The 24,116-nt window shown below is 44.8% G+C and overlaps 1 protein-coding gene across 7 annotated transcripts in view; it reads left to right on the forward strand.

The window, feature by feature from the left end:
* GNAO1 (G protein subunit alpha o1) overlaps positions 1-24,116 on the forward strand; it is a 271,207-nt gene that overhangs the window by 129,207 nt on the left and 117,884 nt on the right. For 2 of the 7 annotated variants that reach the window (XM_065416744.1, XM_065416741.1), the window contains exon 4: positions 15,686-15,730. The exons of the other annotated variants lie outside the window; for them this stretch is intronic. In XM_065416744.1, the coding sequence (XP_065272816.1) occupies positions 15,686-15,730 (45 nt within the window). The remainder of the gene's footprint in view (positions 1-15,685; positions 15,731-24,116) is intronic. 7 annotated transcript variants of the gene reach the window in all.

Raw genomic sequence — 24,116 nt, forward strand, 5'->3', positions numbered from 1 at the left:
ACTGCCCTCCCTTCCACTGCCACCCACAACTGCATTTTGTCCCATGACACTCCACTTCCTTGCTTCCTCCTGGATACTCTCTTTGGTACCAATCATTTTCCACACGATCGGCATGATTCTGATCTCACTTAGATAGCATGAAACTGGCGAGAGATCATCTTGTGGCCTGAAATCTGATGGACTGGCGATTGGCGAGGAGGTGGGCCGTCATTCAAATTCCCAGCATCGCCGACCGCGTTAATCAGAATTCTGATCTCAATAAACTCCATCTAGAAATAGGTCTGTCTCCATGTGTGACCGGGTTCAGAATTCTCCAGCATAGAATTCTCCTGTTATCCCTGTTCTGAGCATTTTGGGACTGCTCCACACAGAATGTGAGTCAATTTGTCCAACAGATATTTCAGAGCATTACAAACCGCTCAGCTATTAGTAAATATATGTCCCTTATTAACTGAATTTATTTTCATCAGCATTTTCAAACATTTCCAAATACAGCTGACTCACTCTGCTTAGTCATTTTTAAAGAGTGGCAATATTTATTTTCTAAATGCCTTAAATAACATGCATATTATTTGAATGTTTCCAGATGTGAATTGAAAATATTTAGTGAGGCAACCCTGGTCTTTAATAGCTCTCTCATGAATAACTTTCATAACAGCTTAAAATTTAAGTTGCTCGTCTCATTTAATATTATTTAACATTTATTCAGAGCTTATAGTGTGTTAGGCTTGTTGCAACTAGTAATAGACATGGACCCTGTGCCAGGAGCTTTGTAGTCTAAGACTAGGCAAGGAGGGACCTAGTGGATGTGTTCCTGAAAACTCTTTATTCCCATGACCTGAGGAAACTGGGAATGCGAGATGGAGGGGTGAATCATAGGGTAGAGTCTAGAAGTTTCATCCAAGATTCAACAATGTCAGGAATAGACACAGCCACAGAATAGCAGGTTTCTCCCCCTTCACATAGCATTTCTGGGATTCTGCAAGGAATTGTAGGTAATTTGGAAAGGGGCCATGTCATCCTGTGACCCTGGATTTTTTCTGTAGGCATCTGGGTCCCATTCTAGATGGTGAAGTCTGGTGGTAGCAATAGGTCTTGATTGCAGCCATCTCCACAGTGAGATGTTAAGTAAATATCAGGGGGCAGATCCTCAGCTGCTGCACTGAAGTCAATGGAGCTTGGCTGATTAACTATTTGGGGAGATAGGGCCAAAACCTTAATTGGTGTCAATGAACAGAAAAATGCCGGGATTACTCAACCCGAACTCCTCACCCCACATTGAGAGAGGGGGAGGAGGACAGGTCAGTGACCAGCCATCACAGAATGCATACCGTCCAACAGAGCAACCTGCTGCCATGTATTCAAAAGGCTTTTACTTCTGAGAGGCAGCGGGGATGAGTGGAAGTCAGATCCCTTGGACTCTATTCCTGCCTGCTGCAGGCACACTCTGCGCGGAGCTAGGGCTTCCTTCTTCCTTTTCCATCATCATCATTTGCTGTTGTATCCTTTGCCCTGACCAGAGCCTTTGCCGGGGCAACCTAGATCCAGATTCCTGTCCTATTGCCACCCTCCTCTGCAGCCCTTACACTACTTCTATCCAGCACAAATCTGTTCTTACCTCATTTTTGTTACTCATCCTTTGATATACAAAATACTGGATCACAAAACTGAGGATGTTAGGTAGACAATGCTACTGATGTTAACCCTTTACAGGCTATAGTCCCACTCTCCTTATGTTCGTACATAGGGCTGGTCTACACTGGGGGGGGAATCGATCTAAGATACGCAACTTCAGTTACAAGAATGGCATAGCTGAAGTCAACATATCTTAGATCGACTTACCTCGCGCCCTCACGGCGCGGGATCGACGGTCACGGCTCCCCCGTCGACTCCGCTTCCGCCTCTCGCCCTGGTGGAGTTCCGGAGTCGACAGGGAGCGCGTTCGGGGATCAATTTATCGCGTCTAGACAAGACGCGATAAATTGATCCCCGATAGATCGATTACTACCCGCCGATCCGGCGGGTAGTGAAGACGTACCCATACTCACATCCATTAAGCAGCATTCCTTAAATCCAGTCTAGAAAATGCCAGCACGCCACACTGCATTTCAAGTGTCTGTGGTAATGCCTGCATCCCTGCTCACGTCACCCAGTGGAAGGCTCTTTCTTGCTCCCTTTGACTGCAGCAGGGTCAGAGTGACATGACCACCTCTGTCCTCAGTTTCATTAATTGGTGTGCTTGCAGCGAACGGAGGCCCCTGCTGGGCCTTGCCTGTAAATCTGAATGACGGCTGATTCCGCCAGACGTTTGAGATGAGCCCAGACAGGGTGAAGAGGCTGAAATGAAAAAGCCATTTTGTGGCCGAGAAGCCTCAGCCTTCCAGAGACGAGATCCTGCTGAACTGATGAGCAAGGAGACTGCGAAAATGGCCGTGAATTTCCAGCCAATGCTCCGTCCTTCCGCATTCAGAAATCACACCGCCACATCCAAGAACCATTCTACCCTGTTCCTCTGTCAGATAACCAGCAGCTCCTTGTGACAAGCTCCCTCCATATGACTGACAGCTTTCACTCCTTAGAGCTCAACTACCTGACCCAGAGTGCACTTACTGCACCCTGTCGCGGAGATATGCTCTCTTACTAGGGTGACCAGATGTCCTGATTTCATAGGGACAGTCCCAATACTGGGAGCATTTCCTTATATAGGCGCCTACTACCCCCCCACCCCGTCTCGATTTTTCACACTTGCTATCTGGTCACCGTCTCTCTTTCACTGGAAAGGAGACACAGAGTGACTCAAGTTGTATTCATAGGTCCCTACTACAACCTTTGGCGTAATGCTGCATCAGTCATTTCGGAGTGGCCCCCATACAGATAACAAGCATAGGAGCTGCCACACATGGAGAGAGGAATAGCTTGTCTTCAACAATAATCACTATTAGACACCTCAGAGGAATACTTAATATAAGACACCATGTAGTAATACAGGGAAGTGAGCAATATTACACCAAGGAGGTAAACCTCATCTGCTGGGCAGTTTATATCCCAGTGTGATGGGGTGCGACTCACCACTGCGGCGCCTCCTGCTGGCTGTCTTGGGAATTATCTCTGCGCCCTCTTCTGGTGATGTCTCGCCCGCCGTCCTCTCTGCTCCTGGACCCGTGTCGCCCCAAGGACCCTCTGGCTGTGCCGCACTCTGTGCTCCCCGCTTCTACTGTCCAGCCACTTCCTCAGTTGTGAGTGGGGGTGGGGAGGGACCTGGGATCCTGTAGAGGGCAGCCATGTACTGCGTCCCCTCGAACCCCTCAGTCTACTTCCCTGGACCACTTCCGCGCAGCCCCAGCACCTTCTCCGCCCTTGTCTCAGGGCCTCAGCATGCCAGATCCTGCCCAGCACTGCTCTGTTCAAGGTGCTAGCTTTCTTCCCCCTGCAAGGCGCTCCGCAGCCCTTCTATGGGCAAGCCCGACCCTCCTGCACAGCCTCCCTAGGGCCCTATTCACCCCTTATGGGCCAGTGTGGGACAGACACCCCATACCACAAATCATGAGGCTTTCTAGCCCTTGTAATAAATGCTGTTCTTATTCATACGTCTGATCAATTTTTAAACATGCAGTGCTATTTGTGCTTCATTCTGATCCTGTGGCAGTGAGTTTCACAGATTAAATATGCATCATGTTAAAACATACTGCACTATTTCCATGCAGAAGACCCTGCAGGGTACTGTACATTTGCAGGGTGTCAATGATGGTCAAACATTCGAAGGGACCAAAGAACCAACAGCAACTCTTTATTTTATTTAGGATCTTGTAGAGAAGATGACCTCAAGGTATCCTGGCACATGAAGCTAGATGAAACTCAAGGCATCTAATACAAAAAAGATAAATATTTATTATCCTGGATCATGGATTGAAGAAATGATTCTTTGCACTTATATGGTGCTTTCCAGCAGAGGATGAAGTGCTTTCGATTGAGTGAATTAAACCTCTGTCAGGATTACAGAGCTAGCTGTCCGTCCTCTTTCTGGTCTCTGAGGTCTCAGGTCTTTAAGCCTTGTTTGTTTGAGGGAGGAATGTCTCATTCCTTCCACTGGGACCTGGATACACTCCCACCAGTATATCGACCACCTAGTACTGAGCAGACCCATCTCAGTTTGGGCACCTGCTTGATCCTCCCTTCAGCAATCTGCACCTCGTGATATTGGTCAGACTTCTTAAAACTAAGTATTTTTATTCAGTCTTGGGAACAAAGTGTCAGGAGAAAACCTACACACACTCACACACACACACACACACACACACCCCGTCTCATCTAATGCTTCAGCATGAGCTACCAGTTAAGTTACAGGAACAGAACAGAATCAAATTCTCTCAGCAAGCCCAGCTCCTCCTGTGGGGCCCTCGACTAGTAGGAAGGGACTCCTCTTTGCCCTCTGCTCAGCCACCCAGAGGAAATACCCCTTCTTATCTGAGGTATAAATACACCATGCTAGGGACAGATCCAGACGCTCTTCTAGCACCTCCACACTGTCGGAGCCTCTCAACCCTCCTGAGGGGAAGGGGAAGTGCTTAGAAATGATTGAGGCACAGGGGCGTGGAATTACTTGTGCCCACGATTGCAAAGCAGCATGGAAACGCTGACAAAAAAACTGCGCTCGTGGGCTTCAGCGGAGATAATCCTGGGAGGGAGCGGATGGAGAAATTCAGCGAGAGGGACATACCCAGTTAGTACCAAGAGCTTTGCTACTGATGGGAGATGGAGAAGAAAAAGAATGTGGGTGAAATTCTGGCCTCAAGGAGGTCAGTGTCTGTTTTGCCATTGACTTCAGCGGGGGTGTAGCAAGCCAAGACTCACTGGTGTGGCGCCTCCTGCTGGTCGTCTTGGGAATTAGCTCTCCAGTGTACAGAGCGCCTCCTCCTGGCCGGTGTCTGGCCTGCCTTAGAGCCCTCCATGTTCCCCCCCAGACCCCGGTGCCCCTTTACCTTGGGGTGCTGCCCCCTGGCAGTGCCCCCACACTCTGGGTCTCCCCTCCCAGGGGAACCCCCAACCCTCTATCCCCACCTTGCCTCAGTGGCTACTGCCAGTCATCATCTAGCCCCCGTTCACTGGGGCAAACTGCAGTCTGTAAAAGGCCACTCATCATTGGCAAGGGGGTCGGACCAGCTGCCTCTGCCTAACCCTGGGCTGCAGCCTCTGCACCCCCAGTACCTGTATTGGCCTTTTATCAAGGCCCGCAGCCTGGGGATTTGCCAGGCTGGAGCTCCCCAGCTCCTCTGGCCTTTCCGCAACCCTGCTCTGTTCCCTGAGCTCCCAGGCAGCCAGGTCCTTCCCGCTCCACCACCAGAGAGAGACTGACTCAGCCCCTGGCTCACAGCCCTTTTATAGGGCCAGCTGCGGCCTGATTGGGGTGTGGCCCCAGCTGTGGCTGCTTCCCCAATCAGCCCAGCCTTTTTCAGGAGGGGGCAACTGCCCCGCTTCAGGGGGCCTGTGCACGTGGGAGATGGGAAAGCAATCACGCTCCTGAGTCAGTTTCCAGAGTGGAATTCCGAGTCTCCTTGGCTATTGTCCCGAGGCAGGAATAAGGACACAAATTCTGCAGTCACGTATAAAAGCCCCAAAGAGCTGTTGTGAAACGGTATCGTTTTGCAGGACGGTGATGTTTAACCTTGTGGTTAAGATAGATACAGAAACGGAGCAGAAAACTAGGAGATACGATCTGTCTGTGTGTCCGGTTTAGTTTCTTTGATAGCTAGTCCCCCAGGGCTCCGAGGCGCCCCATTCTTTCATACTGGAGATCTGTGGCTTCAGCATTTCTCCCTTGAACCACTCGGGGCCACAGAGCACGTTCTTCCAAACTGTCAAAGCCTGCCCGGGAGCTGACACTGAGAGCTCATTAAAGCCAGAGTGAATCTCATCCACAGGAGCTAAACGCTGTGGCTCAGGCGAGCACACATTTCCTCCTTTCTTCTGTGATCTTTTTTCACATCTGTGGGACGCTTAGGCTTGCAGGCGTTTTTTATTTGGTGGCGTGAAGGCTGCTGTTCCTTAAAAGCCAGCAATGTCCGCCATTTTTAAGTAACAGCGCATTCTTCAATGGAACGAGCACGCGTCTCACTTCACTCACTTTGCTCTTACACCAGTCCGACTGCGCTGGCTTCAGTGGGATTACTCCGGGGTCAGTGAGAGGAGAATCAGGCTGTGTGCATGGGTGGGATCGGAGAGGGGGGGGGAAATCTCATTTTAAACAACATGTGTTCCATCCTGCGAGAACAGCCCCACCAACTGTGATTTATCCCCATCACAGGGCAGTACATACAGAGCTGTTTTAAAGGTTTGGGGTTTTTTATTTATTTTATATGCCAGGGATTTTTTAATGCATATACAGCATGATAGGCTCCAGTATATCCAGTGCAATGTGTTGAACGGAATGTGCTTCACACACGTACACACAAGACAGGATGTTAAGTGTGGGATAATGCTCTCTGGACAGGTAATGGGGAATAAGAAAGGAATATGCAATTGTGGGAGCAAATGAATAGGAGAGAGAAAATAAGCCCATTAATAAAAAAGGGGGCTGGAACCAATGATGATTCTAAAATAGTTGGGCACTGGGGAAATTAAAGAAGTTTGGACAATTAGGGCCATACTCTGCTGTGCTCTTACACTGGTGCACACTTTGGGGTACCTCGCCCACCCCATTTGCAGCCCACAAGCTCTAGGGTAGAAAATCGCAGCTCCCAAGAATGAAACATGGCAGTTCAGGTTCACAGCCTCTCTCTGAGGGCACGCTACCTCCCAATGAACCCCCTGAGGGAGATGGCCATACTGGGTCAGACGAATGGTCCATCTAGCCCAGTATCCTGTCTTCTGACAGTGGCTGGTTCCAGATGCTTCCAAGGGATTGAACAGAACAGGGTAATTATCGAGTGATCCAGACCCTGTCGTCCAGTCCCAGATTCTGGCAGTCAGTGACTTAGCGACATCCAGAGCATGGGATTGTGTCCCGGACCATCTTGACTAATAACCATTGATGGACCTATCCTCCATGAACTTAGCTAATTCTTTTTTGAACCCAGTTATACTTTTGGCCTTCACAACGAGTTCCACAGGTTGACTGTGTGTTGTGTGAGGTACGTTCTTTGGTTTGTTTTAAACCTGCTGCCTATTAATTTCATTTGGTGACCCCTGGTTCTTGGTTATGTGAAGGAGCAAATAACACTTTCTGATTCACTTTCTCCACACCAGTCAATTTTATAGACCTCTGTTTTAATCCTCCCCGCCCCTTAGTTGACTCTTCTCTGAACTGACCAGTCCCAGTCTTTTTAATCTCCTCTTGTATGGAAGCTGTTCCATACCCATAAGCATTTTATTTTTGGAAACAAGAATGGCATGCAGTATTCAAGGTGTGGGCATACTATGGATTTATACAGTGGCATTATGATATTTTCTGTCTTATTATCTATCCCTTTTCTAAAGGTTCCTAATATTTGGTTAGCTTCTTTGACTGCCGCTGCACATTGAGTGGATATTTTCAGAGAACTGGCCACGATGACTCCAAGATCTTTGAGTGGTAGCAGCTAATTTAGACCCCATCATTTTGTATGTATAGTTGGGATTATGTTTTTCAATATGCGTTACTTTGCATTTATCAACATTGAATTTCATGTGTCATTGACACCTCATTCTTGGACTAATTCACTCAACTTCATTCAACTTGTGTAGCTCTTAGTTTTTTTTAAAAAAACACTACAATGCAGTGATAACAAGCGATTAAAGATCTCTGTAGAATGAAGAGATGGGTTTTTAGCCCTGTGCTTCTGACCAAATTCCAGTTTCAATAACGGCCACCCCACTTATCTAAATCTCCTCTGACTTTTCAGTTGGATACAGCATTCTTCTTATGTCCTAAACTGCAGTGTGCTGTAAAACATCTACCATACTGTGCCCCAGATAGGTGTCCCTCACCAGTGTGTAAGTGACCCTACCTCTAGTTTGCTAAATGCTTTGGGGTCCTTCTTTATGAAAGACACCATATAGACGTTCCTATCCTATATTCTTTATTCTCCTTAATAGACATGCGATCCATGGTCAGTAATGGTAAGGCACAGGGAAGATTCTCTTGCAAAGATTAGGAGTCCTATAAATCATGCCAGTAAAGGATATCCCACAGTGGTATTTGTGCTGAATCTGCCTTTGGATTAGTTCCTTTGCATCAGTTCCTTGGCTTTCGACTGTTTTGTTTATACTCCCAAGTAACTTGCATGCATTGTCACTGTAAAAATCCTACATAGGTTTTCTTTAATGTGTTAAATTATCCTTAGCAGTTGATAAGCCATACTTATCATCTTCAGTTACTGTAACATCTGACATCCAGTGTGTGTTGTTGGAGTATGCTTGCCACTGAAAGGTTTTTCATTTTATTTAGAGGCAGAATTACTGGAAAGATTGTTTTAAGAATTACAATGGATTAAAAGCCAACCGCAGGCTGGAGTTGTATGTGGACTGAAAAGGCAAAATGTACGTTTCCAGAAAGCAAATTAAAGAAACAAAATCTTGGGAGACAGATGTGTTGAGCAATTAGTAATGAGCTACAAAGCCTCTTACTTCTAAGGTCTCTGGCTCAAATGCATCCCAAATGCACTGTAAGTCACTACCCTCTGGTGACCCAAGCAAAATCAGGCCAGTTTCTAGTGGGAAGGTGTCTACATCACAAACGTGACCTTCGTTGGCAATTTCAGCAGAGGCACCAAGGACTTAGTGGCACCTCTAGAAACCCAGTTGAGGCATGTTGGTGGGACAGTTCTGCCCAGGCTGTACCTGATGGCTTCGAACTTGTGGCAACATGACACATTTTACCAACATTAAATTCACTCCAAATGCGGTCTTCCTTTCTCCGGGCCAGACACAGTTTTTCTTGTTCTTCTCTTGCCATTACGTTCAATAGACTGAACTAACCAGGGTTGAGTCATCTCAATTTGCACCCCAAAAGTACTCACGGTGGCAGCTGCACGTAAGAGGACATTCTCCCCGGACAGAGGATAGGTGGCACGAACACCATCATCTCTGCTGCACAGGGAGAGGGGCAGGAATCACAGGATGCCAAGGGTATGTGCTGATTCAGCACATTTCCCAGGGTGCTCTGGGGCCCAGCTGCAGATTCAAACTCATTTTGTCGGCCACACCAGCCTGCATCAGACCCCTAGTGTATCAATATCTAACTCCCTCCAGCAGAGCAGGGATTTCAAGCCATTTGTGCTCCTACACATTCCCCAGGGGACTGTTCGTCACCTCAGCCTGGGTCCCACCAGCAGAACCCAAGGAGTAAGTTGTGCCCCATGTGTTTAAAATGAACAGGATCAATCCATAAGTTATGTGAGAGGAGGGACTATTAGGGCACATCTGCCAATAAAAATAATTCATGTAGTCAGAAAGTCTTCACCTCTAGCCGCATCAGGCCCACTTGGGAAGGGGAGGAAATGTTCTGCTTTGAGGTTTTCTGAAGGTTAAGCCGCTTGTCAGTGCTCAGATCCAGCCCCCCAGATACCTTTGTCTAAACCCAACAGAGGACCCTGAGGAGTAAGGAAATGGGCAGGCCCTCCTGCCGTGCCCCCTTTATTGTCTTCCCCCCTTCTCGTTTCACGTCACCCAGCATATAGGGAGGGGGGCTTGTGGGGCATCTTCTCACCTTGTTCGTTTGACTTTCCTTGAAACTCAAGCTATTCCCAGGAATTTATTCCGACTTTGATGAGTGTTTAATGAGAAGGAAGGACCCAAACTGAGGTCAGTGCTGGACCCAGTCAAACCCTCGCCTTCTGCCAGCTAAATTCCAGCTTGGATGTCAACAGCGATTATCCCCACAAGCCCTCGCTAGCTGCGCAATAAATTCAGCTGGTGCCAGCACATCCATTATAAATCCTCATTTACAAGGGCTGCAGGTTATTGCCTCATTGGGAAAAATGAGCTCTAGCTTGAAAATGCCCATGTCCAGGAAGATACATTTCCTTTTAAGCAAATGTATTATTACTGGTTCAAATCCTTCCCTGCTTACTAGGGGCCAGGAGCTGTTACGTCCAGCTGGCTACTCTGATCCCTGTGAATGATGTCAGTGACGGTCCGAGTGGATAAACTGCACTTGGCACCTTTCTTGGCAGTTTCAGCAGAGGCCGAAGATTGAATGGGCCAGGGAGACTCAACTGCTCTCTTGGCGTCTAGATCTGGATTGATTCCATCCATGTTGCGTTTGAAACATATTGACAGGCAGCACAGGGAAGCTTGCTCAGCGGCTTACCCAAACTTTCAGATAGCCGGGAGAGTGCCTCTCCCTACTTTGCCACTCTATCCAACTGGCTGGAGTTTGTGCCTTTGTTTCCTTTCCCCCTCTGGTGATGGGATGATCTTTGAAGGGCCAAATGCTTATCACCTCCGTACCTTCCTAGTGTCACCACGGTTACGTGGGGAGCCTGTTCCTCCCAACTTTCTACAAGACACAAAGTTCTTCTTGGGAGGAAAGTGTCAAACAGCCTTCCCCCCTCTTCTGTGCCAACAGCAAAGCCTCCCTGGGGTGGGGGCTGTGATCAATGATAAGACACGTTGGCCGAGACATACGTCCTGCCAACATGCTAAACTGTAACGCCTACATAAGCTTCGCTCCCCGCACACTGCACCCCTGGCCTGGAGGAACAACATAGAACAGCAAGAGAATAATTCACTTTCCATTCAGTTCTCCGCCTGGACTGAGATCACCAGCTCCTTTCACAGAGGCCACCAAACAGCTCTTGGTCACTAGCAACTTGCGCTAGATTCAAGCCAACGATCTGAAGGCTACATTGGGCATCTGGTCTTAGTTTCAAAACCTTTGCATGCACAAAATAAAAACCATACATCCAGAAAGTTTGAAACAATAATTATGGCCTAAAACGGACTAGGGAGAACACTGATCTCCACAGCAGTAGACAACAGAATGATCTGCTTTGGAGTTTAAGCACTGTCGCTGGAGGTGTTCCAGATGCAATCAAAGAAAGCACTTGAAGTTTAGAGTGAAAGGAGAGATCCCGCGCCCTGCGCAGGATAGTGGAGTAGGTGACTAGGAGGTTCTTTCCAGCTCCATCATCAAGAAGTCTAGGAAGCGTTTTTATATCTGGGCACTAATGCAGTATCTCTGCCACTGGACAGAGATTGCTCTAGAGAGCAGGGCTGTACATACTGTTCCTAGCCAACGATTCTCTATGCTGGCAATTCTTCTCATCTGCACGTCCAGCCTCCAGTCAGAGCTGGCTGAAGCAAATGCTGCTGAGAGTTGTTCCAGCCAAAAGGGAATGGCTTAGCCCCAAAAATGGTGGTCTGCAACTTTCTGAGAACTGGCTCTGCCTTTTCAGAAATAGCAAACAACCTGGCAGACAAGTCACCTACGCTGTAGCCGCATCCCAGATCCCATTCTGCTTCTGAACTTGCAAATGCTGCAGTGCCCCCTGGTGGAAGAGAACTGCTAATGTTCCTGTTGCTCCTGCTGGCTTCAGTGTTCTGATGACTATGAACATACCGTCAAAGTATGTGTTCTGTTTGTAATCGTTTAAGCACAAAAGTTGAATGCCTTTTCTTCAGAAGATCCCTTTGCTGACTGGACAGTTCAGTCTACATAGAACAAGCTTATGATCAGGAATAACATTCCGGGCTAAGTCTTCCTCCACTGCTGGAGCTGTCAGAAAAAGGACCCTTCCTGAACTGTCCTACAGGAGTGATGCTGGAATAATTAGTTCAGGGGAGTGAAGGGCTGGCTGAGATCATTACTGGGGAAGCAAGGATTTTGCTACGCGCACTTTACAGAATGAGGATAAATAATGTTGTCATGAGCAGCAGCAAATTTGTGACAACACTCTTCAGATCAAGAGACTTAGACAACTTTTTTTCCCAATAGCCATGACAGTCAAGTTCCGTAACCAGTCACTTGTCATGCAGTTCCTCAGGTAATCTTTCCCCCATCCCAGACACAAGACTGTTCTTTCACATGCAATGCCTGGCAGAGGAATGCATGCAGCAATCACACATCATTTGTGCCGTTTGTGGAAGGTGTGTTTGTAGTTATCCAAAACAAACTTAGCTGCGGCAAACAGTCCATCTTGAACTTCTTTCTCTTCTTCATAGCACTGAGTTACTTTTGGCAAGAGTTTTACCTCTATCTCCACACTGTCTAGATCACATCCATAGTGTTCTGCAAGTGGTTTTAATTGTAGAAAGTCAGGAAAGTTCTCATACTTTGGGTTAAGGCAATTGACACCAACAGGAACAGATTTATTTTCAGAAAATCTTCTTTGAAGTGCTCCAGTTATTAGACCAGGAAACACACCATTTTGCCAGTGCTGATGTCTCCTTTATCTAAAAGGAACTGTTCTCTTGACACTTCTTCACTCAAAATGTATTCCTGAACTGTCCAGTCAGCAAAGGCAACTTTTGTACACAACTGTAGCAGCTTCAAATCATTTTCTGACACTACAGTAGTGATTTCACTCCATATTTCATCAAAACGCCTCTTCCGAATCTCTCTTGTTCAGAAATTCACTGATCAGGGTGTCCACAGATAAGCATGCCAGAGACAAGATGCACTCAGCTACTTGCACGTAGCCAAATATAACGTTAAGCAGTTGAAGAATTTTTGTGAACGTGGAAAGGAGGACAATAAAGGCCAAGTCTAATACTGAACTAAGACCTTTGCACCCACTGCCCTGTTACCTCTTGACATATCTGGAGATAGCCATTCAAAAAAAAGCATAACCCAAAAATAAAATGGAAGAAGCTCTGTAACACTTGATGGGCACCTCAACTTTCTGCTTGTAATGCTGTGAAAAAGACAATTTCATCTATTTTTTGGTGACGCTCACTGTACTATGAATTTAGTGTGTATAGCTGATCCAGAGAGCAAAGTGTACCATTTCGCCAGGATAGTGAAAAAATTCAATGCATGTTTGTTTCCTTTGCAAGCATCAACAATAACAACATTGAGCCTGTGGTTGAAACAGTGAATGCACATGTTTGAGGTATTTCTTCCCATAAGAGAATTTGCATGCCATTAAGATTTCCACTCATAACATCGGCACCATTAGTCTGGGCAATGCAGTTAAGTATATCAATACCACACCATGACAAAGTGTTCTTCACGTACTGAAAGAGACTTTTCATCAAGTGACTCGGCAGGATGGAAACCAACAAATCTTTCACATACAGTATCATGCAAAGCATCTCAACACAACTGACACTTGTTTTACTTTGCTAATGTCTTTAGTTTCATCAACCATTATAGAGAAAACATTAGCCTGTGCTTCTCCCGTCAACAGAGCTACTTCCTCTCGGAGAGGTGGATTAACTACACTGACGGGAGAAGCTCTCCTCTCTAACTTCTTAGCTTATGCATTCAAGTATCATTTCTGACAATGTGAACGATTTCATTTGGTATTGACGAATGGGGGTATTTTTCATTGTGTGGTCCACTTCTAATTTTCTTTCTTACCACATCATTGTATTTCGATAGGAGAGTCAGGAGCTACAGGAGGTTGTCCTTGTCAATCTCCTCTTATCCTTTTTGAGTCATCCCTCAGGCTGCAAAGAGTCGCAGGACATCTGCCACAACGTTGCTATCCATGTCGTTCTCTCGCACTAATGCAAAATATGCCTCGGTAATTTGCAACTGAGCTGAAAGACCATCACCTTTTGACTGAAGATCTTTGAAGTCCATACCACTTGACAGCTCTTGTGATTCTGACGATTTTCATACTGCCAGAAGACTGCATCCTTTGCCATTGCTTTTTCCCCCAGTTGCTGAAGTCATTACCAATAAACTAGATTTTTTTATAACAATGGATGTTGGAAAAAACCTGCCTGGGAAGCAGTAAGCTGCAATCATTATTTCTCTATATTCGACCCAAGATAAACCAAACCACTCTCCTTTGAAACTTCTCCACTCGCTCTTGTGTTTTGTTTGAGGATAAGACCTTAGCTGTGGTTGTTTTGGGCTCTCAGATACAATTTGCACAATACCGCTTGTCCCGGGTAGAATCTTACTCCACTTATTACCAGGTGGGTTCTCGTGCAGTTTCCATTACCATATCACTCTGTCATTTCCTTCCACCTCTTGATCTGATGCTCAATATACCACTTCCAATACAATCTTCTTGGTCATTATCTAAGGTGCAGAGTTCAGAGTTAATATTGGTAGATCACTCTCTTATAGATAAAAGAACAGGAGTATTTGTGGCACCTTAGAGACTAACAAATTTATTTGGGCATAAGCTTACGTGGGCTAAAACCCACTTCATCAGATGCATGCAGTGGAAAATACAGTAGGAAGATATATATACACAGAGAACATGGAAAAATGGGTGTTGCCATACCAACTATAATGAGAGTAGGAGAAAAAAAACTTTTGTAGTGATAATCAGGATGGCCCATTTCACTACAAAAGTTTTTTTTCCTCCTGCTGATAATAGCCCACCTTAATTGAGTAGTCTCATTAGAGTTGGTATGGCAACACCCATTTTTTCATGTTCTAGGTGCTGTACAGACACAGAGAGACAGTCTCTGCCCCAAAAACCTTACAATTTAAATTAACAAGACAGACAGTGAGGGGATGGGGAAACTGAGGCACAGAGCAGCAAAGTGACTCGCCCAAGGTCACACAGCAGGCCAGTGGCAGAGCTGAGACTGGACTCATGCCCTATCCATTGGACCACACTGCCTCTCCAAGCTTATTGTTCAACATGAGGCATCTCTTTCTTTCGTTCCCTCTGCCCTCCCCCTCCCGCCTCCTCTCTACAGAAGTGCATTTTTCTTAATTAAAGGAGCTGTGCTGCTGATGAAAGCCTCACTCTACTCTGGGAGATTTGCTTTTCTTGACCTGCATACAGTTAATTATAGATGAAAGTGGAGATGAGCTTTGTTTTTTTTATTGGGAAGATGCATAGTCTGTATCCTACCCAACAAGTCAGTTAAAGAATGATTATGGGACCAGAGCCAATATTTAGGCCTCATCAGTAGCAGCTCCCCCTCCGTCCCTCTCCCTCCCACAGATCAAGAATCTCAGAGCACAATGCCTTGATAGGAACAAAATCCATGAAAAAACACTTCCTAGACTTCCTCCATTCTCTCCTCAGTACCAAGCAGTGAAATTGACCACAGTTCCACCGGCTGTTCAAGATAACAGAGAAAACTGAAATTGGGGTATATTCTGCAGGGGGCAAATTCATACCTGATCGGGAGAGGTTTTAAATGTCAGGAGAAATGAATGGATTTCAGTTGTGCCTTTAAAGGAAAACTTGCGGTGATGTTACCATAAATATCTAAGGGCGTGAATCGGTTCCTCTTACTAGCACTGAGTAGTACCTTACTCTACAGGTTGTCTCTTTGAAATCAGTAGAATGGGAGTAAGCATGCATACTATTTCCTGATTCACTATCACTCTGGAATATATTAACAGGCGTGTTGAATGTAAGACATGGAGAGGTATTTGTTCCATTCTACTTGGCACTGGTGAGGCCTCAGCTGGAGTATTGTGTCCAGTTCTGGGCACTCTACTTTAAGGAAGGCGTGGACAAATTGGAGAGAATCCAGAGGAGAGCAACAGAAGTGATCAAAGGTTGAGTCTTGTGAAAAGACGACCTGATAAATAAAGTCTTGTTACATTAATGTCTGTTATAAAGAGGACGATGATCAGTTGTTCTCCATGCCACTGAAGGCAGAACAAGAAGTAATGGGTGAATCTGCAGCAAGGGAGATTTAGGAAGAACTCTATCAGGGTAGTTAAGCTCTGGAATAGACTTCCAAGGGAGGCTGTGGAATCCCCATCACGGGAGATTTTTAAGAAGAGGCTGGACCAAACACCTATCAGGATGTTCTAGGTATACTTGGTCCTGCCTCAGCACAGGGCAGCTGGGCTAGACTAGACTAGTGAAAAGAACATTATCATTCTCTATGTGGACGGCCATTTAATATTTCATCCCCCATCACTGTCTCATCTCTCAACTACGCCACACCCACCCCTCTGGCCTCTTTGATAAATTCAATCTTGGCCTTCTATAAATTCAAAATGCTGCAGCCAAGATCATTTTCCTGGCTTGTCATTTCACCCATGTTTCCCCTTTCTTGGCATTCCTCCATTGCCCCCGCTTCAGCGCATCAAACACAAGCTACTTGGCTTCACTCAAACCCGCTTATGGCCTACCCTGGTTCTACCCTTCTGTCTCACATGCTATCAAGACATCAACCCCTACCTTTGATCTGTGAATGACGACAGTCTTGATCACATTTTTTTTTTTTTTTTATAAAGCACCTTCTCGCTTTCACCCTTGCAGCCCCATGCAGGAGAGCAGCTCCCTGCAGACATCCGTGAAGCCCCCTCCCGGTCCTCCTTCAAACTATTCTCTGCTGTGATGGCTAACGAAAAGCTTAACAACAGTCGGGCAGCTGGCCAGCAGTGATAGTGTATTATGCCGATCCGTCTTGTTTCCTTCTGCTCCACCCGTCTGTTTGTTGTAGCCAGCTGGTGTCTCAAGTCTTACACTTAGTCCCTGACCCAGAGAGTTTACAATCTCATTGTGTGTGTGTACAGTGCCTAGCACAATGGGGCCCTGATCTCTAGGCACTATCAAAATCCAAATAAATAATGATTACAGGAGATCGGTTTGATGAGGAAAAATAGCACTGAAAAACTCTACTTGTTGATTTGGGACGAGATTATGACTTGAATGATGCACTCATACAGGGGAGTAAGACCCCACTTATACTTCCCTACATGGTCTATCTGGATCGTAGGGTCTTGGTAGGCACTGTGGACTTGCTACACCTCATCAGCACCAAGGAAATCAGAATGAGTCAAAGCTGTTGTAATGTGCAGTATCTAGAACAAATTAGTGACTTTAACAGAAGGTTAAGTCTTAAGTTAACCCCCCAATTTTTTTTTATTATTATTATTATTAGAGATGGACCTGAATCAAAAACTCCAGATTCAAACTACCCCCAAACTTTGGGAAAATTTAGGTGTGAATCCATAACTTGGATCTAAACTTTACATATTGGCTCCGTCTCTTCAAAACAAAAACAACAACAAAATAGAACATTGGAATTCTCTGATTTCTGATGAGAAGCCAAGCCTTTAACTCGTACTTTGCATCAAGAAGACAACTTCCTGTTTAGCCATTATTCATCTGTCATTATATTTAAGATGCTTAATATTTTTCTTAAATATGATGCTTTGAAATTCGATGTAGTGATTAGACCCCCTTTTTCTATTTCACTGGAGTTTTATTCTAAACAAAAGTTTTAAGGTTTTATTAAATGTCATGAAAGGAGAAATCTGCAAAGGGATTTAAGTCAGTGACTCATTAAAGTCAATGGGAGTTCAGTCTAGTACAACATTTGAAAATTCTGGGTTATAGTCACTGTTGGAATCCTGCTAAAACTAGGGGTGGACTGGTCCAACATGCTTGGGAAACGACAAGCAAGCTAATAATAGCCCATAATTTTGTATAGGAAGAGAGAAAATTATGAGCTACACTATCTGGTATGATCACCCATCAAGGAAAAAAAAAAAAAGAAGGCCATAACCCAATCCATAGAAGTGAATACCCCGGAATTTCGGGAGCATTTGAAATCCAAATCCAGGTCAGCCCATACCTTTTTAATGGGCTAAACGTCAAGACCCCCTGATATTGGGGTAGTCCCTATCTGCATCTAAACGTTGTGGCTTGGACTCCCCCCAATGGGAATCACCAAGGCTCCTTTGCTTAAACTTGAAAACTGTGAATTACTGGAAAGAGATATTGAAAGCTACTGAAACACATAGTCTGCCCTATTGGTCTGTGCAGTACCAGCCATAGTATTTGCCAGGGTCAAATTCGGCGTAATTAATTGGCACATGGAATTGCAGAAACCATGCATGCAAATTAGGCATCTATTTGTCCAATCATTTGTGTGTGCAAATTAGGTGTCAACATGTACATCACAGTTGTGCATCTTGTGTATACAAGGAATAATTGTGATTGGATGTGCAAATGCCAAGTTGTGCATCTAAATGGCCCATTTCCCTGCAAAAATATTAAAGTAGCACCCATGTGTGCGCTAAATGGGCAGGCAAATTGGACATGCATTCATTTCTGCAGACAAATGACATACCTAATTGCACACCCATTCTACTATAGTGTCCTGGGGTTCTCACTCTTGAAAATCTGAACTTTAATGGAAAACACATTTGCATGAGGCTTTTGTAGTCTGGTCAAGCAGAGTTTAAGAAGTAGGATAGGATCCCTGGCAGTGCCCATCTGATTTCTATACCTTTTGTTTTTCTTTCCAGGAGCAGCACTTAGCTGGTTAGCAAGAAGGTCAGGTTGAAAAATAGCTGCTCATTTTAAATGTCTGTGCCTGCCTTTCCCCCTCCCTGCCTGCCACCCCACCTCCATCCTTGAGACTCAACCCTTCAAGCCCTGTAGGTGTATAATAGGACATTGGGATTTACGTTATTGAGGTCCTGGGTTGTTAACTACCCAAGAGACAGAAAGGTAAATTAGGATCCACTACTAAAATAAACAAAAAAGACCCCTCCTTAGTGGAAATGCTGGATGAGAAGGAAGCTGCTCAACAATGAATAGGTTCAAGAGAAATTCTTTCCTCTACCTTCCTGTTCCATCACCCTTATCTCTAGTCACCCTGGTCCCAAATGTCTCCAAGAGGGTTCCTTTGGAGCTCTTTGCAGACCTACAAGATCCTGGTATAAACCAGAGTTGCTCCATTGAAATCAGTCTGGCCCCAGGGCCCATTTTGTGGCTTTACAACAGACCATGTACTGCAACATTTCATAAAATTCTAATGAAGTACATTGAAGAATGCTCAAGAGTGCAAAAATATCAGTGCTCCTTGGCAGAGAAAGGAAATCAAAGGCATTTGTTTGTTATCTGAAATGTCGATTTTTGTTCCTTTCAGTGGCGGGCAGAGATTTGTAATAGTGCAAGTTCCTTGCTAATGTTTCCCAAAAGGATTTTAATATATAATACATCCATAGAAAACTGATTTGAAGCAAGGAGATCTTCAAAGCCATAATGGACTGCAATATCTTACATGTATGGAGCACTTTTCTTCCTGAAATGCTTAACACTTGCTTCCACTGAATTAGCATTTTGTCACTGACTTGAGAACGAGCAGGACTGTGCCTTTTATACATCGGAATCTCTTTACCTACCACTGAAATTGCAGCCACTTCTGTGGTGAAACATCAGCACTACAGAACAGTTTAGGAGATGATGTGAAGAGGACTGTATCCTATATTGAAAAATGCACGTCGCATTGAATGTGGAGGGTGGATTTAGCTAGGAGGAAAGTAATTATTCAAATTGGAATTTGGCCAGGACACTGAGATAATATTGCTACCCTTGGGGGAAATGACTGCTTATTAGCAAGTGGTCAAGATCTGGGTTTTACATCTGATTAAAGGAACACTTCCTCTGGCAGTATTGTGCTCCCTCACACCACACTGGCACTATTTCACTCAGAGGAATATACCCCCTACTGATGTACCAGCATCACACCAAAAAGAATCACAAGAGGGGCAGTGGAAGCTTGAAAGATGACATACAAGGCCAGATCATGAGCTGGTGAACACTGGCACAGCTCCGTTAGCTTCAATGGAATGGACGTATCTCCATATTGCTGTGACTGCTAGTATTTCAGCCACCACCTTGACAGTTCCTTTAAAGGACATTTGCTTGTTGTTTTTTAAATGCATTTATTATTCATAATTAAAATGTCACAAATAGATTTCACAGACTCCATCTTCTCTAGCAATGACAGTCAGCAGATATTTCTTTATGCGGAAGGCACTGGTACTGGAAAAACTTACCGTGCAATCTGATTGAGCATTCTTCAGTGGCTTAGAATTATGCCAATTCAAGGGAGGAGTATGGCGAGAACCATTACTTCCAGGTAGATATTAGAATAAGCATTCTCTGTCTTATTGCCATAGAGAAGGTGAAGAAGTGTTGTCTAGGGGTTACGACACAGAACTGTGAGTTGGCATCTTTCAGCTCTCTCACCGATTCTGCCACTGACTCACTATGTGTCACCGAAGGTAGTTCACATAGGGCTTGATCATGTGAGTCTTCTAAGCAAAAATTCCGCTGAAGTTCTGCATGCAGAAAAACTGCAGGACCAGGCTCTTAATCTCCCTTTGACTTCCTTTCCCCATCTGCATAATACTAGATGCCTTATACTTTCCTACCTGGCAGGACCATTGTTAAATGAAGCATTAGGGATGCCCATAGCTGGAGATGGGACATTGGATAGGGAGGACCAGGGCTCTGAGGAGGCACTGAGCATTCTCTCTCGCCTGGCTGGCTGGCTCTTGCTCACATAGAATCATAGATGCTTAGGGGTGGAAGAGACCTCAGGAGGTCATCTAGTCCAACCCTCTGCTCAAAGCAGGACCAACCCCAACTAAATCATCCCAGCCAGGGCTTTGTCAAGCCGGGCCTTAAAAACCTCTAAGGATGGAGATTCCACCACCTCCCTATGTAACCCATTCCAGCACTTCACCACCCTCCTAGTGAAATAGTGTTTCCTAATATCCAATCTAGACCTCCCTCACTGCAACTTGAGACCATTGCTTCTTGTTCTGTCATCTGCCACCACTGAGAACAGCCGAGCTCCATCCTCTTTGGAATCCCCCTTCAGGTAGTTGAAAGCAGCTATCAAGTCCCCCCTCACTCTTCTCTTCTGCAGACTAAACAAGCCCAGTTCCCTCAGCCTCTCCTCGTAAGTCATGTGCCCCAAACCCCTGATCATTTCCGTTGTCCTCTGCTGGACTCTCCAATTTGTCCACATCCTTTCTGTAGTGGGGCGCCCAAAACTGGACGCAATACTCCAGACATGCTCAGGGTCTGGCTGATCACCATATGTGAGCCTGGGAAGCAATTTTTCCCCAAGTCAGATTGACAGTGACCTTAGGTGGGTTTCACCTTCCTCTGCAGTGTGCGGGTGCTGGTCACTTGCCAGGGTTATCTGGGGGTGTCTCATTTAATCATTTTCCTGCCATTACAGGTGCCTCGAGCACAGGGGCACCTTGGCCTTTCCTATTCTCTGTCTGTAGCCTGTAATAGTCTAGTCTCCTGTGGGTCTCATTTACTTTGGTCTCATTTCCCTTGTTGGGTTTAGTGTGCGGGGGCTTGGATGGTGTGGGTAGCCTGTGATGTACAGAAGATCAGACTGGATGATCTGGTTGTCCCTTCTGGCCTTAAACTCCAAAACTGACTATGATTTATTAATAGTAAACTGTTTTGAGATACTCCCAGGGAAAGTGCTAGAGGAAGTGCAAAGGCCTATGCATTAGATGTCAGCATCCTGCAACACACAATCCCAGCCCCTTCTATCAAGGAGTTTATTCAGCCAAGAGAGGAATTTCAGCTCATGCTAAGAGTACTCAGCCAAGACCAAAGTGCTTGATGAAAAGAATCAGACCCCAAAACTGGGTGATCCAGGAAGAAAGAATTGTTAACTACAAATTACAAAAACCCTCTTGAAAAAACCATCTCATTAAGGATGATTCTTTTACTAAGTAGGTGGAGTGATATGGAAAATATTCTCATTAGAGGATGCTTCTTACAAAAAAAGTTTTCCTAAAGAGCAGTGCAATTCCACCAGATTGACCTTGAGATATTAGCGTTCTCCATTTACAGCTGAATCTGGGAAGCCAATATGTTAATAAATACACTGCTAAGCACATTTCATGTTATTCTATCCGCTCAACGAACTCCTGAACCCAGTGAGACACAAGGAACATATGAATTTTGCTTATTTAGTAAACACTGTTCTGAATATCACCATCTAGTGCAGTTAGTCTGCTCAGTTTTGTTTGTTTAGCCATCCCACTAATGGAGAAAGTTATTACATTTGGGTCATAAACTAGACTTACTGCTGTTTTCTAGTTTAAACTTTCAAATGATCATCCATCCAGGGTTGTGTGTGAAAGGAGCAGCATTATGACTAGAATATAGTTGTAGTAGGACCCAAAGACTGTCACATTAGATGAGCTAATGCTCGCTGATTAATACAGCTTCTGGAAGTGGTTGAAAAGGAAATTTTTGAAAATGAGCTGGAATATTAGTGATCTCATGGCAACAGCAAAGCAGATCCTCAAAGGTAAAGCCTAAATCACGGAAGGATTAGTGGATCACTGCACAGCAGGGCGATGTGAAATATGAAGCAAGTGCAAAATCCTTAAAATAAGATATTAGCACATTTGTGACAATGAGGCGGGGTTGCCAAAAGCCAAATAAGTCAAATAAGTCTAATATTCAATGAAAATAGGCCCATTTTTATTTTAAATGGTCATGTTTTCAAGTGAAAGTCAATTTCCATTCAGGTGAGACAATGTTTGCATCAAAAGATGGATGGACCAAAGACCATTTTATGAAAAGCAAAATTCCTGGGCAGTTAAATTGCCCCAGAACATGATGGTTTTGGGGAATGTGATGTAGAGATTGTCATCATTTCCTCAAACCACTATTAGACAGCATGACTCTCACTTAACTGTAGTGAAGTATTTACTCTGATTGATATGTTTACACCTACTCCGTTTGTGTGTGTAGAGAATGTTTCCCATGTACTAATCTGCTAGATACCCTCACCTTAAAATGTTTTGGCTGTCTTCTGGATTTCTCGACTGTTTTCTTTTCAACAAATTAGCTATGGAATTCTCATTACTACCAGATTTGGAACTATTTCCTGGTCAGTCTCCGCTGATGCCAGTGTTGCCTTCCTGACCCTTGTGCAGAGAGAGCTGTCTTCTAGCACTAGATTTTTGTATTTTGTGACTGAATCTCCCCATTTATTTCCCCAATGGCTGCTTGTATTGCCTGCGTGTCCTGTATTGACTTCCTGTAATAAGCAAATACCTTTCAAGGTAAATACCAGAAAACAGCAGATTGGACTCAAGAGGGTGATGGATAGAGATCTCTTAATGGTGGCATCACCTAGTATGGTAGTTGCGAGGAATTGAATTGTATGTGAACAATTAAAATAGGCTGTTCTGTATCTGGGGGAAAAAACTTCTTAAAAAAATCACACGCAGCAGATATGCCTTAAGGTAATATTGGTTTATGATGAAAAATGGGTTCTGTAGACAGAAGATGACAAAGCTGCTATACTTTTGTGGCAGGATATATTGTGGGCTTGCCTCGGAGGTCTGAGCATATGAACTGTACATACAAGAGTACCTGTGTGCGCATGATACTTGGGTCTGCATGTATGTCCAATATAGTGCAGCACATGCGGCAGTGAAATAATCTTAGTATAGGAATATACAGCATAGCACTGTGTGTGAAGGAAGGGGGGGTTGAGAGCTGGGACTACTCCAGAACTGAGTGCATGGTGAATACAAAGATCTCAATGTCTAATATACAGGGTAAAATGAAACCTGGCTGATGACTATAATGCCCTATAGGGTGGGATCTGGGAATATGAAATCGTTTAAAGGAATTAAAGAGAAATACCCCTAAATTTTCCAGATGACCTGAAGTCAGGCCAGGTAAGGAGAAATATACTAGTACAGCATGTGTGCGTCATACAAAGGAAATTCTAGGAACAAGGCCTTGCTCAGAGTGCTGACTCGTCTTGTTTTGCTCATCTGTATCCTTAATTCTGCCCATACTCTTTCCTTTGTTGAGACACTCATGTGGGTCACTCAAACTTCACGTGTTTCTAACTCCCAAAACAAGGGGTTTCCCTTAACATATGTAGCCTTGCTGTAACACTTTACATTCATGGATTTATATTGGTGGGTGTGGGTGTGTACACCCACCCACACAAAATACATATTACAGGTCATTTTTTCACACCAGGATGCCTAAAGTTAGACACCTAAATCCCTATTTAGGGAGCTAGGAGGCTAACCTGCTTTTTCAGTGTTGCTGAGGAACTGACATCCAAGTGCAAGTGCTCAGAACCTCTTAAAAAAAAAATTGGGTGGCTTCCATTTAGTTGACCACCTTTGAAAATGTTGACCACATAATAGCGAAGGTTGAGTTCCAGGTTCCGGCTACCCCTCCAGCCCATTTCTTCAGCCATATATAACTCTCTCCAGCGATTTCTTT

This window comes from Emys orbicularis, chromosome 14 (genome assembly GCF_028017835.1).
Source record: "Emys orbicularis isolate rEmyOrb1 chromosome 14, rEmyOrb1.hap1, whole genome shotgun sequence".
Taxonomy (NCBI): Eukaryota; Metazoa; Chordata; order Testudines; family Emydidae; genus Emys; species Emys orbicularis.